This window comes from Mauremys reevesii, linkage group 3 (assembly GCF_016161935.1).
Source record: "Mauremys reevesii isolate NIE-2019 linkage group 3, ASM1616193v1, whole genome shotgun sequence".
Lineage (NCBI taxonomy): Eukaryota > Metazoa > Chordata > Testudines > Geoemydidae > Mauremys > Mauremys reevesii.
The window spans coordinates 187,510,824-187,532,835 of record NC_052625.1 but is presented as its reverse complement, the minus strand read 5'-3'; the positions used below and the strand labels follow the sequence as shown (position 1 = coordinate 187,532,835).

The following is a 22,012-nucleotide window of genomic DNA, read 5'->3' as shown; positions in this document are numbered from 1 at the left end:
GAGGGGAAATCCCCACACCAGAGCCATTCTTTTTAGGTGACAAATCTGAAGAACTGTTCCAGATTTAGGCATTGGAGGGAGGTTTTGGAACAAATTGGTAAACTAAGCAGTAAACTACACAGATGGTAAACTGTTTAGTCTGTTCAATTTACCAGTTGGTTGGTATTCCCTCAGTTCCTGAAGGAACTTAAATATGAAATTGCAGAACTACTAACTGATATGTAACCTCTTACTTAAATCAGCCTCTGTACCAGATGATTGGAGGATAGCTAATGTAATGCCTTTTTTTTAAAGCCTCTAGAGCCTATCCTGGAAATTATAGGTCCGTAAGCTTAACTTTAGTTTCAACCAATTTGCCTGGTACTGTAGTAAAGAACAGAATTATCAGACACCGAGAAACATGTTCTGTCAACATGCCTTTTGTAAAGAGAAATTACCCCTTTGAAGGGGATCCCAAACATGTGGACAAGGGGATCCAGTGGACATTGTGTACTTGGACTTCTAGAATATCTTGACACATTCTTCACCAAAAGCTGTTAAGCAAACCAGTCATGGGATAAGAGGGAAGATCCTCATGGATCAGTAACTCCTTAAGACAGGAACCAAAGGGTAGGAAGGGTTTTCACAGTGGAGAAAGGTAAATAGTGGGGCCCCTAAGGATCTGTATTAGAAGCAATGCTGTTCAACATGTTCATAAATGATCTGAGAAGGGGTAAACAGAGTGAGTAATTTTGCAAAATTTGCAGGCAATACAAAGTCCAAAGCTGACTACAAAGATCTCACAAAAGCAGGTGAGTGGGCAAGAAAATACCTGATGAAATTAAATGTTAAGTGCATAGTAATGTACATTGGGAAACATAATCCCAGTTCTACATAACCAAAATGTTGGGCTCTAAATCCCCCATTACTATACAAGAAAGCTGTCTTGGAGTCATAATGGATAATTCTCTAAACATCTGCTCATTTTGCCACAGCAGTCAAAACAAACAACTGTCTGGAACCATTAGGAAAGGGATAGATAATAACAGTAAATATGTCACTATATAAATCCATGATATGCTCACACCTCAAATAATGCATCCAATTTTGGTCCCCCATCTCAAACATGATAGATATTGGAATTCAAAAATACAGAGATGGGCAAAAATTAGGCATATGGAACAGCTTTCACATGAAGAGGAAAGAGTAGGCTGTCATCTTAAAGAGAGAGGTCTATAAAATTTTGAATGCTATAAAGAAAGTGAATAGGGAAATATTTTTCCCTTTTGCATAATACAAGAACCAGGATAATCTGATAAAATTAATAGGCAGCAGGTGTAAAACAAAATACAAGGAAGTGTTGCTTCACACAATGCACGGTCAACCTGTGGAACTCATTGCCAGGGGCTGTTTTGAAGGCCAAAAGTATAACTGGGTTCAAAAAAAGTATTTAAGTTCATGGAGGACAAGTCCATCAATGGCTATTGGCTAAAATGGACAAGGATGCAATGCCATGCTTTGGGTGTCCCTAAACCTCTGACTGCCAGAAGTTGGGACTAGATGACAGAATGAATCACTCAACAATTGCCTTATTCTGTTCATTCCCTCTGAAGCATCTGGCATTGGCCATTGTTGAAAGACTGGCTAGTGGGATAGATGGACCACTGGTCAACCCATATGGCCATTCTTATAAGTGCTGTCTCAAAGCCACTCTATCAGCTAGTTTGACTAGCTCAAGTACTCTTCTGCCATAGAGTTGCATAGTTTACCTTAAAGCAAGGAGAGACCTGCACATAAGATTCTATAGTAGTAAGTAAGCCTGGTACTGATTGTGCTTAGCTGTGAATGAAAACCAAAATGGGAAAGGAATATTCCTTACCAAGATCTGGAAAATGGTACAGTGAGCCCTGGTCTACGTACACCCTTTGTCCCAGTATGACTTGTGCTTACAGGTGTGACTAATTCTTACTGGTACAATATGCATCCTGATATAGGTGCTGTTATACCAAAGTTCATGTTATAGGTTATTCCCATAGTGGAAGGGGAATATTCTATACTGTAGAAGCACCTTATTGGGCTACATGGCAGGGTGGATACAATGGTACAATTATGTGTTGGTATCCCATTGGCTATGTCTAGTGGCATGAGGAAAGGCTTCCTATCTTGTGTGTTCTGTCAACTACTTTATTGTAGCACATCTAAGCCTCTTTCAGCTGCACTGCTTGCCTTAGTTAAGCTAACATTTTAATTATGTAATAGAAATCATCAAACATGGCTGTATTGGGAATTTTCAGAAAGATTAACACGTCCTTGTCAGGAGGTTACCATCTGCAGTATGGGATACTGAGATGAAACTGTAGGCACTGCTTTTGTTTTTCGCAGACTTTAGGTTGTACTTCCCAGGTAACTGGTGAGGTCAGAAAGATTCTGAAAATAGTCCTATACAGAGTTTTAAGAAGTCTAGTGGTCCCAAATCCTGCTGTGTAAGAGCAGTAGGACTACTTGTAATCAGAAAGCCTTCCTTGTAGCCGACTGCAAACAAATTGGTTTCTCAAATGCTAGACTTTGCTTCTTCCCCTTTCTTGAAGCAAATCATGGTGAAAATCTGGATGTCAAAGACTCAACTGTCAAAGCTGGCCTTTGCTATTGCAGCCTGGCAACTAACTGCATCCACAAATCAGGTGGTTGAGTGCAAACAGTTGTCCCACAAGCCTGCATGTAAATATGATATTGTGGGGGCAATACCTTGCCTGCATTAGAGGCCTGGGTGATAATCTGAGGTGCCTAAATACCTCCATGGAACAGCTATTCTTTGAGGCTATTTGGAATGGGGCTGTGGAGGAGGTGAGGAAGGCATTGTCAAACAGCGACCATGCAAGCTGGAACTCTTCAATTAAAGGCCACTGACACCTGGGTTGTATAGTCAGAGATGAGGACGTGCCAAAAGGTGGCTTACCAAGCACTGGAATACAGAATTTCACTTATTCTAGAAACACTTCAACAAACTGGATTGCAAAAGCACTGGGAATTGTTCTGAGGCACTCTAATATTGCATGTGGGTCTTGGTTAAGGGGCCTGCAGGACCCTTTATTGGACGTGGCTGGGTCACCCTAGAGCAGTGGCTCTCAACCAGAGGTATGCATACCTTAGGGGGGTACACAGAGGTCTTCTGGGGGTACATCCACTCCTAGATATTTGCCTACTTTTACAGTAGACTACATAAAATGCACTAGCAAGTACATACATACTAAAATGTCATACAGATAAATGAGAAAGTAAGCAAATTTTCAGTAACGTACGTAAGTGCTTGATTTTTATAAGCAAGTACTTTTTAAGTGAGATGAAACTTGGGGTACACAAGACAAATCAGAGTCCTGAAAGGGGGACAGTAGTCTGGAAAGCTTGGGAGCCATTGCCCTAGAGATAATGATGAAATTGAAGGGGAGACTTAAGATCAGGAAACTCTTAAGATGTACTGTTGTAGCTGGTGGGTAGGGTTACAATTTTGTCACAGAATCCATGATTTCCAGAGACCTCTGAATCTGGCAGTAAAAGGCAACCTGCATGTCCCAACCATAACACAGAGCAGTCCATGCCCTTCTCCTGCAACTAGGAACAATTTGGCGCCTAGTCAGCTTCCAGGGCAGAGCTAGCTCAGGCTCTGGGTGTTGCCTCAGTCCTCCCCATCTACTCTCACAACTCTCCATATCCAAGTTGGTTGCTCTTACCCAGGCTAGCTGGCCCAACTGGGGGTATATAGGTTAAAGCTTGGGACCTGCTTTCCCTCAGGCTGCTCACCCACTTGTTGTAGTGAGGACACAGGTTAAATTAATCAATGATAAAATGCCTTCCTCACAATCTTGCCCACTCACCTGACCAGGACAGAGATTCTCCTACAACTCACAGAGCAGCTCAGCATACTGCGGCTCAGAGAACCCTGGAATGCACTCAGAAGTCCAGGTGACACACACGAGAGCATGGCACCATGAAGACACTGTAACTAGAGTAGGATTTTGCATTATAGCTGCAGTCAACAGGCTAATCTGAATGCATCACCCCAGTTACTCCTGTGGTGAAGGTGTACCACAAAGAAGAGCAGCATTTGAATGACTTTCTGAATTAAGGGAGCAAAAATTAAAACGTGTCTCGAATGCACAGCTACATCCACATTTGACCTCTAAAATCCAAGAGGAATGAGCTGGGGGTGGGAATAGCCACCACTGGTCTGTATGTGACAAGTAGCTCTGGTTGTCTGGAAAGCCACAAAGGATCTAAAGGCAATGTCTGGATTATGTTTAAATTCTTAATCCAGCACATGCAAGATAGTTTCTTGTATTAAGAGAATACTGCCCTTGGAATCCCTTTGCTCACTGTTTTGTGTAAAGCCATGTGGCCCCTGAAACAGCTACTGACTTGTAAGTAGTGATTTGTCCGCTGGTCTAACAACCTCTGATATTGGTGCAGCTACGTAGTGTGCCACAAGTTAATCTATCTTGGGACCTAACCGCTCAGCAGTTTAATGTTTAACTTGCTAGTTCTTGGCTCACTGATCATTTTCAGTAGGGAAACGTAATGCTGATCAGACCACAATGTCACGTGTAACAGCTGAAGTACAATTCTGAAAATGCTGACAACCAGCTAGAAAGAGTATTAAGCAGAGAAGAACTGGATGGCCTATAACATCAGTCTTGGAAGCCATAGCTCATCAATTCATACCAAACTGGATGATGTGGAAAACATGACCCTTTCCCTTTGCACTGCCTCTTGTTTGTAAGACTAACCAAATCCTACTCTCTTCTCACCATGCAACTGCAATTACTTAGGGGTCACTAATATAAATGAAGACAGCCTGATACCTTTTAGGATTAAATCCTGAGTTCACTGGTGGGCTGGTCTGCCTACATTGGAATAGGTCCTAGATCCTCTTTGCTGTCTTAGCAAGAGAGACCACAACCCATGCTGTCTTCTCATTGACAGAGTTGGAATAGCTGAGTATATTGATGGAACCTCCCCTGCGCGCCCCCCCAAAAATCAACACTGCTCACAGCCACAAACCTAAAACATGAGATCTTACTTCAAGTGTAAATAAGAACCTCCCCTCAATGGAAAGGGAACAGTTCCTACTGGAAGGCCACTATCAAAAGTGGAGATGGGGAGTGAGGAGTTAAGTGTTTATCTGCCAGTGTGGGGGGAGGGTCCAACCCTTATGCAGGGATTTCTTGGGTGACTTCCTGTTCCCAAAGCAAACAGATAAACTGCTTCAGGTGGCGGGTTTTTTTGGTTTGTGTGTTCCTTGTATCTTGTACTGGATAGTGACCTGAAAGGGACCTTGTCAGCCCTGGAGTACTACTGATAACAGGTAAAAGTTGGTGTAACCTAAAACAGAATGACCAGGGACTCTGTAGAGGGCAGACTCTCTTCCAGAGGCCCAAGTCAATAAATCTGTCTCCCTCCTGGCCCCATATACAGACTCTTTACATCCACATCTTGACAGCGAAGACGCTGGGATTGTCTTCTAGAGCTTTACTGGCTTCAGCACTCAAAACTAGCTAGTGCTAAATCAAGCTCTGGAGCCAAGACTTGTTGTCCCGCACTTAAAGGCTTTGATTCTTCCAAAGAGCACTCAATGCTTCTAGAATGGGCTTTTAGAAACTGAGCAGGCTCATAGACTTTATTTACTGAAGGCCAGCAGGGACATAGGATCATCTAGTCAGACCTGCATAACACAAGCCATAGAATCTCATGGTTAAAGCATTTCTTCAAGAAATGCTTTAACCTTGATTTGAAATCTGTCAAGTAATAGAGAGTTGCCACTTCCCTAGGTAGCTTGTTCTAGTAGTTACATTCACTGTCCGAAGTGTGCCGCCATACCTGCTGTGAGACATAGTGCATGTATGTGCTATCTAGACACTTCTCTGTTCTCCAGTGCAAGTGTTTGTGCACTCTATCTTTCATGGTGAGCTAAAGAGCAGCTCTGCCTTCCCCATAGCCAAAGTAATAAGGCCTTGGCCTTGCCTATATGTAGGAAACTTGTACTCCATTAGTGCTAGTAGTGGAGGTTCTTGTGTAGCCCAGGCATTTTTAACCTGTCTGTTGCCTTTGGATGGTCCCCCTCCAAGTAATGCATCTTGTATCTCTTGCTCACTTTATAGTGCTACAGTTGCACATGGGTTGCCTCTGAAATGCTCTTCTGCTTAATTCTTGGGACAACAGACTGGATTGCTAATGCAGCTCCCTTTTGGCTGGCCTAGATTTGAGTTTTTCCAAATGAGCTATTACTACATTCGCCTGCTACTAGGTCAGTCAGACTTATGGCATTCAGACTCTTTATTGGTGCTTACGTACCATTGAGCCCTTACCACCTTGGAGCAGTCTGGCTAAAGCAACCACAAACAAATGCAGCAAGACCACACAGTGGCCAAGACTGTCTGATTTAGACACATACTTATAATAGTGAAGGTAATGACTGCACCAGACCTTACACAGGCCTCCCTTAACCCCTGTGGGAATAACTTCAGTGCATAACTTTGTACCTTCAAATGAGCCTAAAGGCGGCTGACAGTATTAGATGGCAGAAAAATAATCTGAAATCTCCCCATACCTGTCTGAGCATCCTGCAGGCCTTTGGCTTTGAGAGGTGGAGGGTGGAGTTAGAATTAATATCCTGGGTGAGACTAACATCCCACTGTCTCTAACAAACTCATTTCTCTGTGAGTGGGATGAAGAGTCTTCCACTAGTATCCATGTCAGGCTAAAAAGCTTTTCAAATGGCTGTCATACAAAGCCAGTCTTTCCAATGGAGTTATTGCCCCTGGCATTTGCAGATGAATGACAGATCCACTCTTAACTCACAAAAATAATTGAATTGCATGAACGTATCTGGAATAGATTGAACAGTTAACTCCTTTGATTAATGTTCAGTGTGCAAACTGGAAACAGCCAATAGCAAATGTTCCTTGTCTGTTTCCTCCAGCCTGTCTGATAAGATAGGAATTGATGCTCTTTGTGTCAGTAATAGACTAGCTGGGTTTTTCAGGATACAGTGTGGGTGCAAATGGGACTGCAAGGTGGGAAGCCACAGTATGTGGCAGAATTATAAATTGGGAGAAATGTCAACATAGCAGCATTACTCCAGGTAATTAAGCCTGGCATCATAATTATCTTTTTGTACTTGACAGATATTAAAAATAAGCATTAATGTCTTCATGTAAACTTTCACAGTTGTAGGAAATTATGGGGAGTCAAATTTAATGACAGATGTTGAGATTTAATTTTTAACTGTAAAACATTTCAACCTCATGTCAAAAGATCACTAAATTCTCAGGCAGCACTTTTCTTTCTTTGCCTGTCTGCAAATTTTGACTCTAAAAACGTTTTTTCCTTGGCTTGTGTGTGGTGGAATTGACACTTATTGGCACTTAACAATTAAAAATGTAATCCTTCCATGCCGACAGTGATGGATCTTTAGTGCTCCAGTAAGGCTGACTCTGAAGAGTCTAACTTTAACAAACTCCACTAGGGCATTACAAGAATCTAGTTAAAGGACTTGACTCCACCATAAGCTGCTACAACTAGTGAAAACAATTGAGTTATCACACCCCCTCAAAGCTGCCTGTTTTGCTTCTGCATGTGTAAAATCCTCACTCACACTGAAGTGTGGGTTGGGTGAGATCACCAACTATCTACAGAACTCCAGCCTCTACTTCTCACTATTCATTTTAATAGTCTAAAGTCTATATTGTGGCAGGTATGAAGAACTGTGTAGCTGCAACTTTGCAAGTGTCTTTCGCATAATGGTGTGAAAGGGAACAGTAATAAGCACTGTATTTATCCAGTTAAGATGTACTTAGTTTTAAGGTACTCTAGTGCCTTTTAAGAGTCAGTATTGCTTTCCCACTAGAGTGTTTGTAAGATTGGTGTGCTTTGCTTATGAACTAATGCAAGCTGGTGCCATGTGTGTTCAAAACAAGAATATAGGCACTTGGAAAGATGGTTACAAGCTATTTGCTACTGATGGTCTCTTCAGTGACCATCAGTAGCAGTGACCATGGCACTGCCTGCAGTGACCACAGCAGGCAGTGATCATGCCTGAATCATGACACCTCTCAAAGACAATAGTTTATGCAACTACTTCATTGTAAACTGTATTAATGGGGTTACAGCTGTGGCAATCCCACTACCAAAAACATGCATTCAAGATGAATAGCCAAAGATCACTTCAGCAGGATATCACGCACACTAATGGATCAGTTTTATGATCATAAGCTTCAGTGATGTGGTTTGTCAAAGGCTGCATTAGGTGCTTTTGGAGCACAGTGGTGCTGTGTGGGTTCTGACAGGAACTGTAACTACACCTTGGCTAGAACTCTTCTGGTGCAAGGAGACTATAACACACTTGTGCCCAGCCTGCTTTTGTTGGCTCCAACTGTAGCTGACCTAGCAAGCAGTGACTGTAATGACTGATGGGAAGTACTCAAATAGTAACGTTCACGATCAGCACTTCTGCTGTGGCTGCCAGAAAGCAGTGTCTTGCGCTGCTTCAGTAGACAGATGGCCCCACTGTCAAGTTAGTAACTTATTTTCAGCCTTCAAATACAGCCGCGTAACTCCAACTACATTGTGCCACTCTGATTAGTCAGTGGGATTAAAGGCTTCCTGTTTTGGGTATAATCTAACTGCAATTAAAAGGTCATGGAGAAACCTTGACCATGAGGTGTGCAGTGTCTGAACAGTGTAATCCCTTGATCAAAAACTGAACTACTCAATGTCTGCAGACAGACTCTCTGAATCAACATGCAGATTAAATGTCTAGTTAAACTTCTTGCTGTGTCTGAAAAGGCTGGCAATTCCTCAGGTAGCACGTCAATACAGAAACCTTTTTTTTCTTCCTATTTGTGCTATTTGTCTTGTGTTCCAAGGATGGCCACTGTCTAACCAGACCTACTGAAACATTGTGGTCCTGCTTGGGGGCAGGAGTGTCATAACTGGGATACCCTCATATAGAACTCTCCTGTTCTTGTAATTGTTCCTCGCGTAGTTCAGCTCTCGGGTAAACTCTTGGCTGTGCTTTAAGAAGCTTTCATGGTATCCTAATTTTTTTTAAAAGGACCGAAGTCCACTAGTCACCCTTTCCACAACTGACATATCGGTGCATACAGGATCTCTACCTGCATACTGAGCTTTCTGTGGGAAGATTACCACTGAACACCTGTCTGGACCAAAACTCTCCTCCAATAAATTCAATAGTCTGCAAGCTAGTAGTGTGCTATTGTCCGAGGGAGACTGGCACTCTCAAAGCATCAGGGTGGGTTGATTTAATTCAAGGCAATTTAAATCGCCAAGTGGGAAGCCTCAATAAAAACAATTTTAATCAACTTTTCCATTTGTACATTTTTTAAAGAGGTGCAGTAAAGCATATTGACTTAACTAATAGAGCCTTTATACTAGATTTGGCACATCTTCCTACCTAGGAGGGCCAATTGTAATTATAAATGTTTACTTAAGCAATTATAGCTTAAGCTTTTCATATTCCTGTATGCTTAATATGTTAGCAAATGGTGAATATCGCTTATTCACTAAATCAACTTTTTGCTCACAATTTCCCAAGTTGTATTAGGATGGTAATTGGAATTTAAACAGCATATACATTGTTTTGTTTAATAAAATGTTAAGTTTTTAATAATCTTGTGTATGTTCAGTACATAAGTGCTCTTCAAAACATGCTTCACACTTACAACTATTTATAACAAGCTTAGGCCTTAACATATTAACTTTAGATTTCATTTTCAACAGGTTTATTTAAAAAACTTACAGAATCCATTTTTTTCAAAACTTTTGTCCATCCTGCAAAGCATGGTGGGGGTAGTGGGTGATATAAGGGGGAATCTCATCAAAGAATACATAGGTGAGATCTTTTATGGAAAGCATAAACTACATTCTCCATGAACAACATTCATCTAAACAAGTCTGCCTTGCCTGTCTTCTGGAAGGCAGCTCAAAAAAAGTGCTAGTTGATGTTCCTCAAATTAGTCCATTCTCTTGGGTTGAAAATCAAACATTTTGCTGCATTTGCAGGGTAACTCTTGTACAGCAATCCCACCTAGATCAAGAGTAGTGTACTGATGAATCTAGTTGTGATTGTCCAAGAAGAATGGAATCTTCATTCAGGATGTGTATTGCACTTGACTTGCCTCTAGTATGATGGGCTCCTTCATGTAAGCACCTGCGACAGAATAAAACCTAGAACTAAAGAGGCTGTTTTCAGTATGACTATATGTAGTAAATCAGCCCAGAAAGTGTGGCCATTCTTATGTACTGAATGGCACCAAATGTTTGCTTTGGGGGGGGGGAGGGGGAGCGGTCCTAATGGTGGTACACTTTTTTGTGCGGAGTATCTTTTTTTATTTACTCTTGGTCCTTTCTCTTTAAAGCAAACTACAAATGTAAACCTTCCTCCTGAAGACCAGGACTCATCTGGCGATGATGAGGATGCTTTCTCTGGCTCTGGCGCTGGTGAGTGGACTTGTATTACTGCTCCAGTTGTCATAAATTCTTTAAGGTCAAGACTCTTGGTGTACAGCTTAGCAAAGATGTGTCCTGGCTGCTGTTTCCCTAGAGCAAGGTAACTCAATGTATCCTGTCTTTCCCTTCAGGAACAGCTTTTCAGGAGCGCAGCGCTCCTGACAGTCAGTCATTTTTGCTTTTACCTCTTAAGCACAAGCAGACAGTTGAGAATTGAAGTGGGCTTCCAAAAAAGTATCTGTTCCTGGTGGGAATAAACAGAGGATCCCAGAAATGTCTACAAAGACATCCTACCCATATCTGACTTGTAATATTAATTGCGATGTCTGGCTCTTCCAGGCCACTAATGTGAAACCACTGTAGTGGCTCTTGCATTCATGGAGCAAGTGAAGGAAACAAAGTAGAGGTGTTAGATGGAATAACTTCTGTGTTTTGATTACAAGGGAGGGAAGGAGCTGGATGAGAACTCCTACTTCACAATTCCTCTGCCATAACACACTCAGGCTGCCTAGCTCTGGAGTCCTGACAAACCTCACTAGACTATCAACTTCCTCTAGTAGTGACTTGCCATGGGAGGTAGGACTAACAATATACCCCATAGTGTCAAAGAAAGCCTTCAATGAAATTGGACTCTGGTAGGCATCCCCCATGCTGGGTCCTATTTCTGTTGTAGCAGCTCCTAGATGCCCAATGAGGATCTCCATTTATGCTAGACTTGTGGAAATAAGGCAGTCCATGTTCCAGAAGACTTGTGATCTAGGTGTTAAGCGATAGTTAAACTTGCTATACAATGATACAGGGCATAGAAAACTGCTAGGAACCCTAACTGAGTGCAAGTTTCTATACATCACTAATGCCTATTTAATTTGATCCAGACTTTGCCTCCCCTCAAAAGAAATAAAACTTCCTCAAACTGCTCCATGAGGATAAAATGACTTGACATCCTTCTGGTATGAAATGCTAATCCCTTTCCTAAATTAATATTAATCTTCACTATTAACTTCAGATGTCTGGCTACTCCATCAAACGTGGTGTTCCTGCCTACACTATTTCTCCCTTTACCCTTCTTCCCATTCCCAGCTGTTTTAGATGGGATATCCTCACTGGTAGGGTTGAGGATAGGAGAGAGGTGGAAAACAGTGCTGAACAGCCTTCTGCCTTTTGAGTATTGGATCAGTTTAGTGATGGGTGAAACTAGTTGGGTTTTATCAGACTTGCATATGACTCCCTGCCCCACAGGGCAATTCTAAGTTACTAGCAGATCAAAAGTAGTTAACACTTGTGAATTTACAGGTCAGTGTGTTACAAAAAGGGATGTTTGGCCTTGATAAGCAGGCTGCTTTCCCTCCTTGGTACAAGTTCTAACAACTAATGGCATACTGACTTGACAGTACTTGAGTAACCAGCACATCCAATCTTAGGTGGATTTGGGGGGTGACGGGGCACTGTGAAGCAATCTAATTGCTTTTGGGTCTAATCCAAGCCCTACAGTAAGTTGCCTCTTAAGTCTAGCACATCACACAACATACTGAGCTGCTTGTACTTGTCTGCTATTGAATCATCTGTACATCAGTTAATACTTAACATTCTCGTGTAGGTCCCTTGACCGACCATCCTGTGGTTGCCTTGAATATCCCCTTAGACCATGCAAATTCATCAACAATGTCTACTGGGGCAACTGTTCACCAACCTGCAGTTCATGGCACTGAAAACCCAGCTGAAAAGGAAACGGTATCATCCCCCACCAGTGATGTGGTGCCAGATGAGGCTGTCCTTTCAGATAAGGATGAAACTCACAAACTGGGCTCAACTGCAGAGAAACCTACAACAAATGAGGCAGTCCTAACAACAAGAAGTCCAACTACTGACAGTCCTACTGTCAGGGTAACCACTGCACAAGCCTCAAGCACAGTCCATGTAATTGAACCTAGTATCCATAGCTCTAGTTCATCTGGTGTCGCCAAAGAAACATTTGATCCCAACTTCACCACTATTAGTGAGGAAGATGTTCACTCCCCAACTACAACAATTCTACCCAGGGGTATAGACCCTATAGATGACAAGGAAACTCCATTTCTTGAAGAAAGCTCTGGGGATCAGGTAAGAATTAACAGTTTCAATCTCAAATGTAGATCTTTGCCATATCCAATGCTAAAGCCATACAACAGTGCTGGAATGTAGTAACTTTGTTCCACTCCACATATGAAGCTAGTTTCTATTGATTCTATTCTACCACACTATTATGATGCATCATAAGCTGTTAACTGCTGGGTGTGGGGAAAATTCTTTTGCCATCAGTTGAAGGGAAATATTAAAAACTAATACACTTCTACCTCAATATAACGCTGTCCTTGAGAGCCAAAAATCTTACTGCATCTATAGGTGAAACCGCATTATATTGAACTTGCTTTGATCCATCGGCATGCTCAGCCCTCCCTCCCCACCCCCCAAGCACTGCTTTACCACATTATATCCAAATTCGTGTTATATCGGGTCACATTGAGGTAGAGGCCAATGTAAAGCTTCTAGTAACTCCATCAGTGAGCTGAATTGTGACTGACTTGCGCTGTATCTTTCCCACAGGGAGACTTTATCTTTAGTGAAGAACGAACAATCCTATCGGAATCTGAACTGGCTGACTCTTCAAGAGATGCTGAAGCTGCTGGAACTTCCCAGGGGTTAATGGACAGGAAAGAAGTTCTAGGAGGTATTTCAAAATACATTGAATGCTATAGAAGGTCCTGTGTAGTACTCCTAATTGGTGGCTGCCTAATCTGCTATAGAATCCACCCAATACTGCAGAACCTAGGCTTTTTATTTAAAAATCTCTATCAGGGCTCAAGATGTGTTTGGAAACCTGAAAACACTAAATCAAGGCAGTATGGCACAATATGTAGATGCCAGATCCTTAAGCTGCTTCTAGTCAATATCTAGATTAATGCATTGCTAATAAAAACAGGCATGTTGCAAATTGAATGTGGGAACAATGTAAAATCAAACATGATACAGCATGTAGAGACACCCTTGTTAATGTAAATGAAGCTGCTGCAGAACTGCTCTACACCTGAGTGCTGCAGAGTTTCGGTCCAGGTTACTCTGAGGTACATGTTCAAGTGGGTGGTAATACACTGAGGAAAAAGCTTCTACACCCAAGCAAGGATGAAGTAAAAACCCCTTGCACAGTACTAGAACATAGCCTGTTGGCAGGAGTCATGGCTTAGGTACAATGGGCTCCAGGTAATGGAGGAAGGAATGTGGATGACTGCATCTTCAAACCTTCATTTTTGGGAAGGAATTGAAAGCCTCTGTAGGGGAGGCTTTCAGAGGACCACTAGGTGCTCAGGTCCCATTGAAAGCTTAAAGTGAAGTACCCAATTCCCATTTGACTTTGAAAACTCTCTCTGGAGCCTATTACATCACTTGATTATGAAATGCCTTTATAATACTGGTCTCTGCTCCTACTAGCTAACTCTGGAATAAACTTCAGTCAGAATCTCTCTCCTGCATAGTGTCTAATGTTACTTTTTTCCCCCTCCCCACAGGTGTCATTGCTGGAGGACTAGTAGGTCTGCTCTTTGCTGTGTTCCTAGTTGGATTTATGCTGTACAGAATGAAGAAAAAAGATGAAGGCAGCTATTCATTGGATGAACCAAAACAATCAAATGGAGGATACCAAAAACCACAGAAACAAGAAGAATTCTATGCATAAACACTAGTCTTCAGAACACTTCCCCCTCTTTCTTGAACTCTTCTCCTGTCCCTGCATACAACCTGCTTGTGGTTTTTCTGCATTAAACTCAAGTCATACAATCATCAGATATAACCCTTGCCACTGGAAACTAACTACAAATTACATCTGGATTCCTGGAACCTAGCCAGCTTTCTTGCACAAATGTATATTTTTTTTCTTAAAGAAAGTGGAACGTGGAACTGCAAGCCACTAAACTTGCTTTGGCTTATCTAACGACTCCTGGGAGGGAAGGCGATGAGGGAGAGCTGGAATGTATGTATATAACTCTCCTTTAGGAGAACAGCAGGAATTAACAGCTAACAAGGCCTAAATTATCTGTACTAAAGATCCTTGTTTAAACTCTCTCATGACCTCCACTGTGTGTATAGTGTATTAGAAAGTCTCTACTGCATTTGACAAAGACCAACAGCTGGTACCTATGGTTCTTGCACTCTTTCTAGTTGCTATGATCATAGCACTTAATAGTGGCCGTAAGATGTCAACTGGAAGGAGGAGTGGAGGGGCAAGGCAAACAAGTATTTGATCACTGGGTTTGGGATTTTTAAGAGTACTAGAAATGAGCTCCTTTAACAGTTGGATGCAGGTATTGTTAATTTTAACCTAGAATTTAAATTGCATCTAAGCATCATATCCCCACTCTGCTCCTTTTTGAAGTTAAACCAAGAAATGACTTTTGGGAATGAACAAACCATATCTAAACCATCCACGTAAGTGCCAAGTCTTTAGTCTTACTGGCTCACATGTGTTCAAGTCTTTTTGAGAGAGACCTTACTGTGTTCCACACCACTGTGGTACTCTGATGGGCAAGCTGTCAACCTCTCTGCATTGTCAGTTTGTAGTGGTGACTTTGAACTAGGTCTGCCATGAGTGCCATGAGACCTTGTGTACTGTACATGGCATATAAGGTACAGAGCAAACTAAGTATTTCTGGCTTCTTGTACTGCCAAAGACCAGGGAGCAGAGAAGCATATTAACTAAACTGATCCTTTCTTGCAGCTAAAATGGTTGTATAGTAGATATTAGTGTGAGCCTATAACACACCACAAGTGCTTAGCTCTTTAATATTCTGACATAATTGGGTCTGAAGTTAATGTCTTCAGTTTTAGTGTAGAGGGGGGTGTTAGCAATGGATAATTGTCATCTCCACAGCATCACCTGGCTAGTCTATGGAGCCAAGTCATTAGGTTGCTTAGAATAGGCCTAAGAACAGGAACGCTTCCCAAAAGTCTCTTGTTTGGATGAAAGTACAGTTGTAGTTGGAAAAACCCCATTCACACTAGTTTTAATGTAATATACTAAGTAGATGCATTCAGTTGTAGCTTGTACAGGATCATTCACTTCAGTGTCCTACACCACACATTTTTAAGAACTTTGAAGGAAATCTTAATTTCAACACAGACCTTGCCTCTGCTTTGCCAACTAGATTGGTTGGTTGGTTTTTTTGGTAGCCTGTTTCAAATTGATAACTTTTTTTTCTGCTCATAGTGAAGGTATAGGGGAGGGAGAGAGTGTTTACGATGTAAATATTTATATTGCCGAGCCAAAGGAAGTGATCCAAGAACACTTGCTGACAGGCACATGTTGCATGTTCAATTTGGATTTTTTTTAAAAACTTAAATGCTGTGTAGAAGGTCATTCCTGAATTGCTAATTAAGTAAATTGGTGCCTTCTCAATTTCTCCATAAAACCAAGAAAATACTTGCTTCATTCCAAACTCTCTGGACAAGAGATTGCCTTGATGTATGAATGTAGCTGTGTTAACCTTCTTAAAGACAAAACTGAGAGATCCATTACTGCCTTTATTTTTTACACTGAATTTTTATAAATTAAAGCAACAACCAGACTGTGTTAATTATAGCTGTAATTCTTTGCTTTGTATAGGAATGTAGAAATGCTGTTAACAGGCTTTTCTATGAGAATTCTTCTCATAAACCACAGGAAACTATATATTTAAAAAAGGGTAACTTCAGTTGTACTGCCAACCTTTCTACAGGCCAAGAATAACTGTGTATATTTTGGTAATCTAAATGGGTAACTGGAGTTATTGACATACAGGAAGTTTTGTATTTAAGTGGTGCAATTAAATATAATTTTAATGGAATATACTTCAGTTGGTTATCTGTACACATGCAATAAATGGCGTTTTGGCAAATAACTTGTGGCCTACTGTGTCAGCCTACCTGGGAGCTCTCCTGTTTCCCACTTTCAGAATGTCACATGTAACCATAAATCCTGGAGTTCTTTGAAGCCTGCTCAAGGGCATAAAGCTACACAAATGCAAGCAGCTTCGGCCCTGAAAGAGGGTTTGAAGAGTAGGCCCTGGAAGTCTAGCATGTTCTCACTTCACAATTGCAGGGAGAAGCACTTTCTTAACCAGAAATACAGTTCGGAGGCAGAGCCATTTAAGAACTAAGCAGAAGTTGGAACAGAGCCTCCTGGATATCTGTGTCTGTCAAAGGCCAACAGCTGCTCAGACAACCAACCTGCTGTCTCAGATTCCTTCTCCATACTTGGAGAAAAGTGCAACTCTCAATCGGTTTCTGGATTTTTGTGCTGCAGACATAGTGCCAGACATTTTGAGTTTCAAATAGGCTGCTCTTGCCTGAGTGGGGATTGCTGGCATACAGGAACAGGCTTGGATTTGAGGATGGTGGTAAGAAGCACTTGGCTGAGGGGGTTGAATGGGTTTCTACATGTGACTCTACACTGAGCCCTACAAATGTGGGGTTAGTGTCTAGGCCTGGTTAGAATCAGTTTTCCTGCTCCCATGTGCTCTTCTGCTTGTGCTAATCTTGGATCCTTCGGTAGGCATCCCTTTTAATAAAATACACACTAATGTGTACCAGGAGTATCCCACTACCTCCGCTCTCTAATTCTGCAATCTAAAGTGGCTCTTGCAAGCATTGGGAGGGTGAGAGGACTGACTACAAATGTCCCAGATACTGAGGGGGATGCACAGTAGAAGTTCTATCTTTTCCATAAAGAACCTTTCTTTACTATCTTTTTGGGTAGGGGATGGATCATGTGGGTGTCACCACACCAGGGGCAAGATCTCTGATAGGGTTTGAACTATGTTGCCAAAGGACTACAATATTTTGATGCTACAATGAACTGTTAGTGACAGGAGGGAGCGGGGAAAGGGGGAAGCCCTGTGGATTGAAGACCTACTGTTCCTCAATCAACAGGGCTTCTCCCTTGTTGGGACTGACTAGTGGGCGTGCATAGATGAGATACTTTCTACCTAAGAATCTCCTTTTGTGTGCAACGTGGCAAATAAGTATTGCTTATTTCCTTCCCTCCTCCCCTCCATTTCCCCCCCCCCCCCCCACAAAAGAAAAACCTGGTTACTGCTGCTTGTACCCATATCAAAACTAACCTGGAGTAGGTCATTGCCTTTGTCAAATTCAAGAGGGGCTGTTACCCTCTGGGCTCCTCAGTCTAATGGAAATCAGTCAACTAGAGTGCAGTAAATACACAGGAGGGCTGCCTGGAAAGGATTTCCTTGCCACAAGGCTTTGGATTCCTTACCAGTGTAGAAGAATGTGGGCTTTAATCAGCCAAGACTATTCAGAAGAAGAATTTGGCAGAGAAGTTAGTAAAAGGGCCATTGAACTGTCTCCGGATTAGACTGACAAGCTGGTTGATAAATCTTTTCTTGGACCAATTTCTGTTGGGGGTGAGGAGCTCTGTGCAAGCCTGAAAGCCATTCTGTGGATCTGCCAAACTAACTCATGCTACATATACACTACAGCCCTATAGGATTTCTTGTGTAACGGCTTAATGCCAACAAGTCATTGTCTCCTGCCAACATAGCTATGTCCACACTGGCCCTTAGGCTGGTGTAACTTACAGCACTCAGGGGCTTATTTTCACTCCGAGTGACACAGTACCACTTACTACAGTATAATGGATAGCTAGTCTAAATCATGGACTGAATAGACACTGGATTTATGGCTTATTACAACAATCTGTAAGCCACTAACCAGCCAAACAGCTGCTTTTCCCTCTCACCCTGCTTCCTTTCCTCCCTGATTGGAGAGGGGTTAATGGGCCACTTCACCTGGAATGATCCCTTGAAATGTCTTAACTAATTATGCTAACCAATCTGTTCCACCTCATATTTAGCTGTGACACCACTATGTCTACACTAGCAGTTGTGTCTCTGAGCAGGGGTGTGAAAATAACCCCCTGGCTGACATAAGTTTCACTGATCTAAGTGCTGGTGTGGACAGGACTATGGCAATGGGAGATGCTCTCCTGCTGACATGGCTACCAACACTTATTGGGGGTGGTTTAATTATGCCAACAATAGAGCTCTTTCCAATTGTCATTGGCTACACAGGAGACCTTATAGTGGCACAGCTGCAGTAAGATCTGTAGTATAGACATAGCAAAATTATGGATTTTCTCCTAGGGTCCGCTTCTGAAAGTGGTATCCTAGTTTCCCATAGTGATTGATCTGTGAAGTGTTTGCCAACAGGTGTTTGTTCTTGAACAAACTCCTGATAAAAGACATATCTGAGCCTGGAACTATAATTGGAGTAAAGAATACAGGGGGAGCTGTCTATGTGGGATATATCTTATATCTGCAAAGAACATAGTCCTAGAGAGTAGTTAGAAAAGTCTTCACTTTTCATTCCAATACATTTTTTCCTTTTTTTTTTCTATCTAGTAATAGGACATAAAGCCCTTGACCTTCTGAACTATGTCACTGTCATCTAGGATGCAAATTCTCTTGCTGTCTAGTACAGTAGGACCAGCTGGACCACATTTCTAGGTGAAGGCTTCTGGGATGTCCTATCTGTAGAGACCAAACCAGATTAGCCACTAACAGTACTGCCACTATTGGAAGGCAAAATAAATCCTTACCAAGACATCATGCCCAGCCCCATGCAGCTCATGGCATTAAAGGGGGAAAGGTTTCTATTATTCTCATTACAAGTAGGCATCACCCTATAATAGTCCCAATAGGATGACAACACTGATTCAGTGCTGAATTTTCTGTAATGAATATTAAACTTTATTTTCATATTGCATTGTCCACTTGACACCATCCTGTCACTATTATTTATACAGGGTTGTGGCTGTGCATGGAGCTTTACAGCCTGGACCAGAAGATCTTATCCTAAATTAGAGCAGGCGATAATCTCACAACAGGAAGAGCATGGTGTAGGTACAGTGCCTCGCACAATGGTGAGCTGCTCATAACTTGGGCTCCTATGTACTGTGATCATACACATAATAGTCACTGGGAAGAGGAGACCTTTTGGTGGATGCCAAAGAGAGCAGGATTAAGAAATGCTTTCCTCCCTTGTGAACAGGTGCCCGGTGCCAGTGGGTTGCTCTCACTTTCACATTCTGATTAATTCTAGTCTGTTTTCCCACTCTACTTCCTCTAACTTTTTAGCACAGGCACAGCAGATGTGTCACTGCTGGGAGCCATACTTCAAGAGCTGGTAATCCAGCAACTTGGGTCTTTGTTTGTCTGTGTACATAATGTAGTGGTAACACATGCAGGTCCAGGGCCGGCTCCAGGCACCAGCTTATCAAGCAGGTGCTTGGGGTGGCCACTCCAGAGTGGGGCGACACGTCCAACTATTCAGCGGCAATTCGGCGGAAAGTCCCTCACTCTTGCTCAGCGCGAAGGACCTCCTGCTGAATTGCCACAGATCGCGATCGTGGCTTTTTTCTTTTTTTTTTTTTGGCTGCTTGGGGTGGCAAAACCCCTGGAGCTGGCCCTGTGCAGGTCCCAGCATGATATGATAGCTAGATATAGATATACATACACACATATCAGGCCTGATATGATCTGTACCACTATATAAATATATATATACACAGATGTTGTATATATGTTTACGATAAACCAAAACAGAAAATAGACCAGGGCAATCATTTTTTTTAAATCAGAAAATATACAATGGTTCAAAAAGCAGAAAAACAGAAATTAAAGGCCATGAGTCTGAGCAAAATAAAAAGTAATAAATAGCTAAGGATTAAAATTAGTAAATTGCAAAGGGGCATAATGAAAAGTATCTCTTATATCAGCAAATATCTTGCTTATTATTAGTAATCATGGTTATTACGGTAGGGCCTAAGGGCCAGTCGAGAATGAGGCCCCATTGTGCTAGGCACTGTACAAACACAATAGTAGATGGTTTCTGCCTCAATGGGCTTACAGTCTTAAATAGACAAGACAGACACTGGGTGGGAAAAGGAGGGTCCAACACACAAACTGCATGAACAATGTGATGCAGAAAACATTTAATTCCATGACTGTTTTTTGTGGTGTGGGTGGGAGGGCATCACTTAGGTGAGGATAATCTAAATAGAAAGAAATGGGCAGGGAAGAGTAGGGTGAAAGAGACAGGTGTGGAGTGAAGGTGAAGCGACTGTGAGGAAGGGAGAGGGTTGGAGTAAACAGCCAATCAGATCAGGGCAGTGAAAGTCTAGTCAAAAGTATAGAAAGTATTCTGAATGTCCAAAGGTCCCTGCTTCGGCTGCCTCTGTCCTACTGGCTTATTGCCTCGTCTCTTGCCATTTTAGATTGCAAGCTCTTTGGGGCAAGGATTTGTCTTTCTCATATATCCCCAAGCACAATGTTTGTAGTGTATCTGTGTTACCACAGTATATACATACATACATAAACAACACCCCATCAACACAGAGCATCTCATCTGTGAGTCTCAGATCTTATCGGCATGAGACAGTTACAGCAATTTAACTAAATAGGTCTAAAAACTGATTTGGGTAAATCACCACAACAAAGGGGTTGTTCCAATTTACCTAAATCAGTACAACTCTCTTGTATAAACAAGGCCTCAGAGAGAAGGCCTACTAGACCAAGACTCTTGTATAAACAAGGCCTCAGAGAGAAGGCCTACTAGACCAAGAGAGACAGCCATCAAGGTGGCCCACATATTCCAGTCAGTGGAGACTGCACTGTGAGATGCACCATTAAACTACCTATATTTGTGATTTGAAATAATTTAAGACTTTTCTGTTCTTCAAAGGGAAAACAAAGATCCTGACCACCAGTGGGCAATAACATTTTAAGGCACTTTTCCTGTAGAGGGGTTAGCCCTGATTTTCTGGCCAAATTCCAGTGCAGGAAATAATATTCTGCCTTCCTATGTTCTCCCTGATATGTCCACTGGATATGGGCTCTTTTCCATATTCTTCTGTAGACCGTTGTCAATGTTGCTGTGCAGTGCAAATAGCAAGCATGTACTACCAAAAAGATGACTGCGTTTCTGAGGAGGATAGGATGGTTTTAGTATTTTACTTACTTCACAGACACATGGTGAGGCAAATGTTTTGGCACGGGGGCAGGGGTGTCAAATAGTAATTAGCTAAATATTGGAAGTATAAATACCAAACCAAGGAAGACTATGCATTTAAAAATATACACCCTCATTATATACCCTGTTCAATGTGTGACTGCTGCAGCGTGCACCCGTCAGATGGCCACATGCTTTGTAAGGCTGCATGGTGCAATATGTACTTTGCACAATGTTTATTGCTCAGATGCAAACGGCCATGATAGGGAGCCACCTGGCCAGGAGTAACATGTAAATCAGGTGGGTTTGGTCTTTGAAGGAACAGAAGGAAATTTACCTGCAAGGCAAGAGGTCTGGTACAGAGAATGGGAGAGAAGAGCCACCCATGGAGATGGGAAACAACGGGGTCCATTCCTGCATACATTACAGGTGCTTCCAGCATTCCAATTCCTTACAAGGCCCACAGAGACTCCTATCACTG

General features: G+C 42.1%; 1 protein-coding gene across 1 annotated transcript in view; it reads left to right on the top strand.

The window, feature by feature from the left end:
* Positions 1–16,406, top strand: part of SDC1 (syndecan 1) — a 30,939-nt gene extending 14,533 nt beyond the window's left edge. Inside the window, exons 2-5 of the mRNA XM_039532998.1 lie at positions 10,410–10,491; positions 12,098–12,600; positions 13,084–13,207; positions 14,043–16,406. Coding sequence (XP_039388932.1) covers positions 10,410–10,491; positions 12,098–12,600; positions 13,084–13,207; positions 14,043–14,209 — 876 coding nt within the window. The 3' untranslated portion in view covers positions 14,210–16,406. The remainder of the gene's footprint in view (positions 1–10,409; positions 10,492–12,097; positions 12,601–13,083; positions 13,208–14,042) is intronic.
* Positions 16,407–22,012: the final 5,606 nt, after the last annotated feature.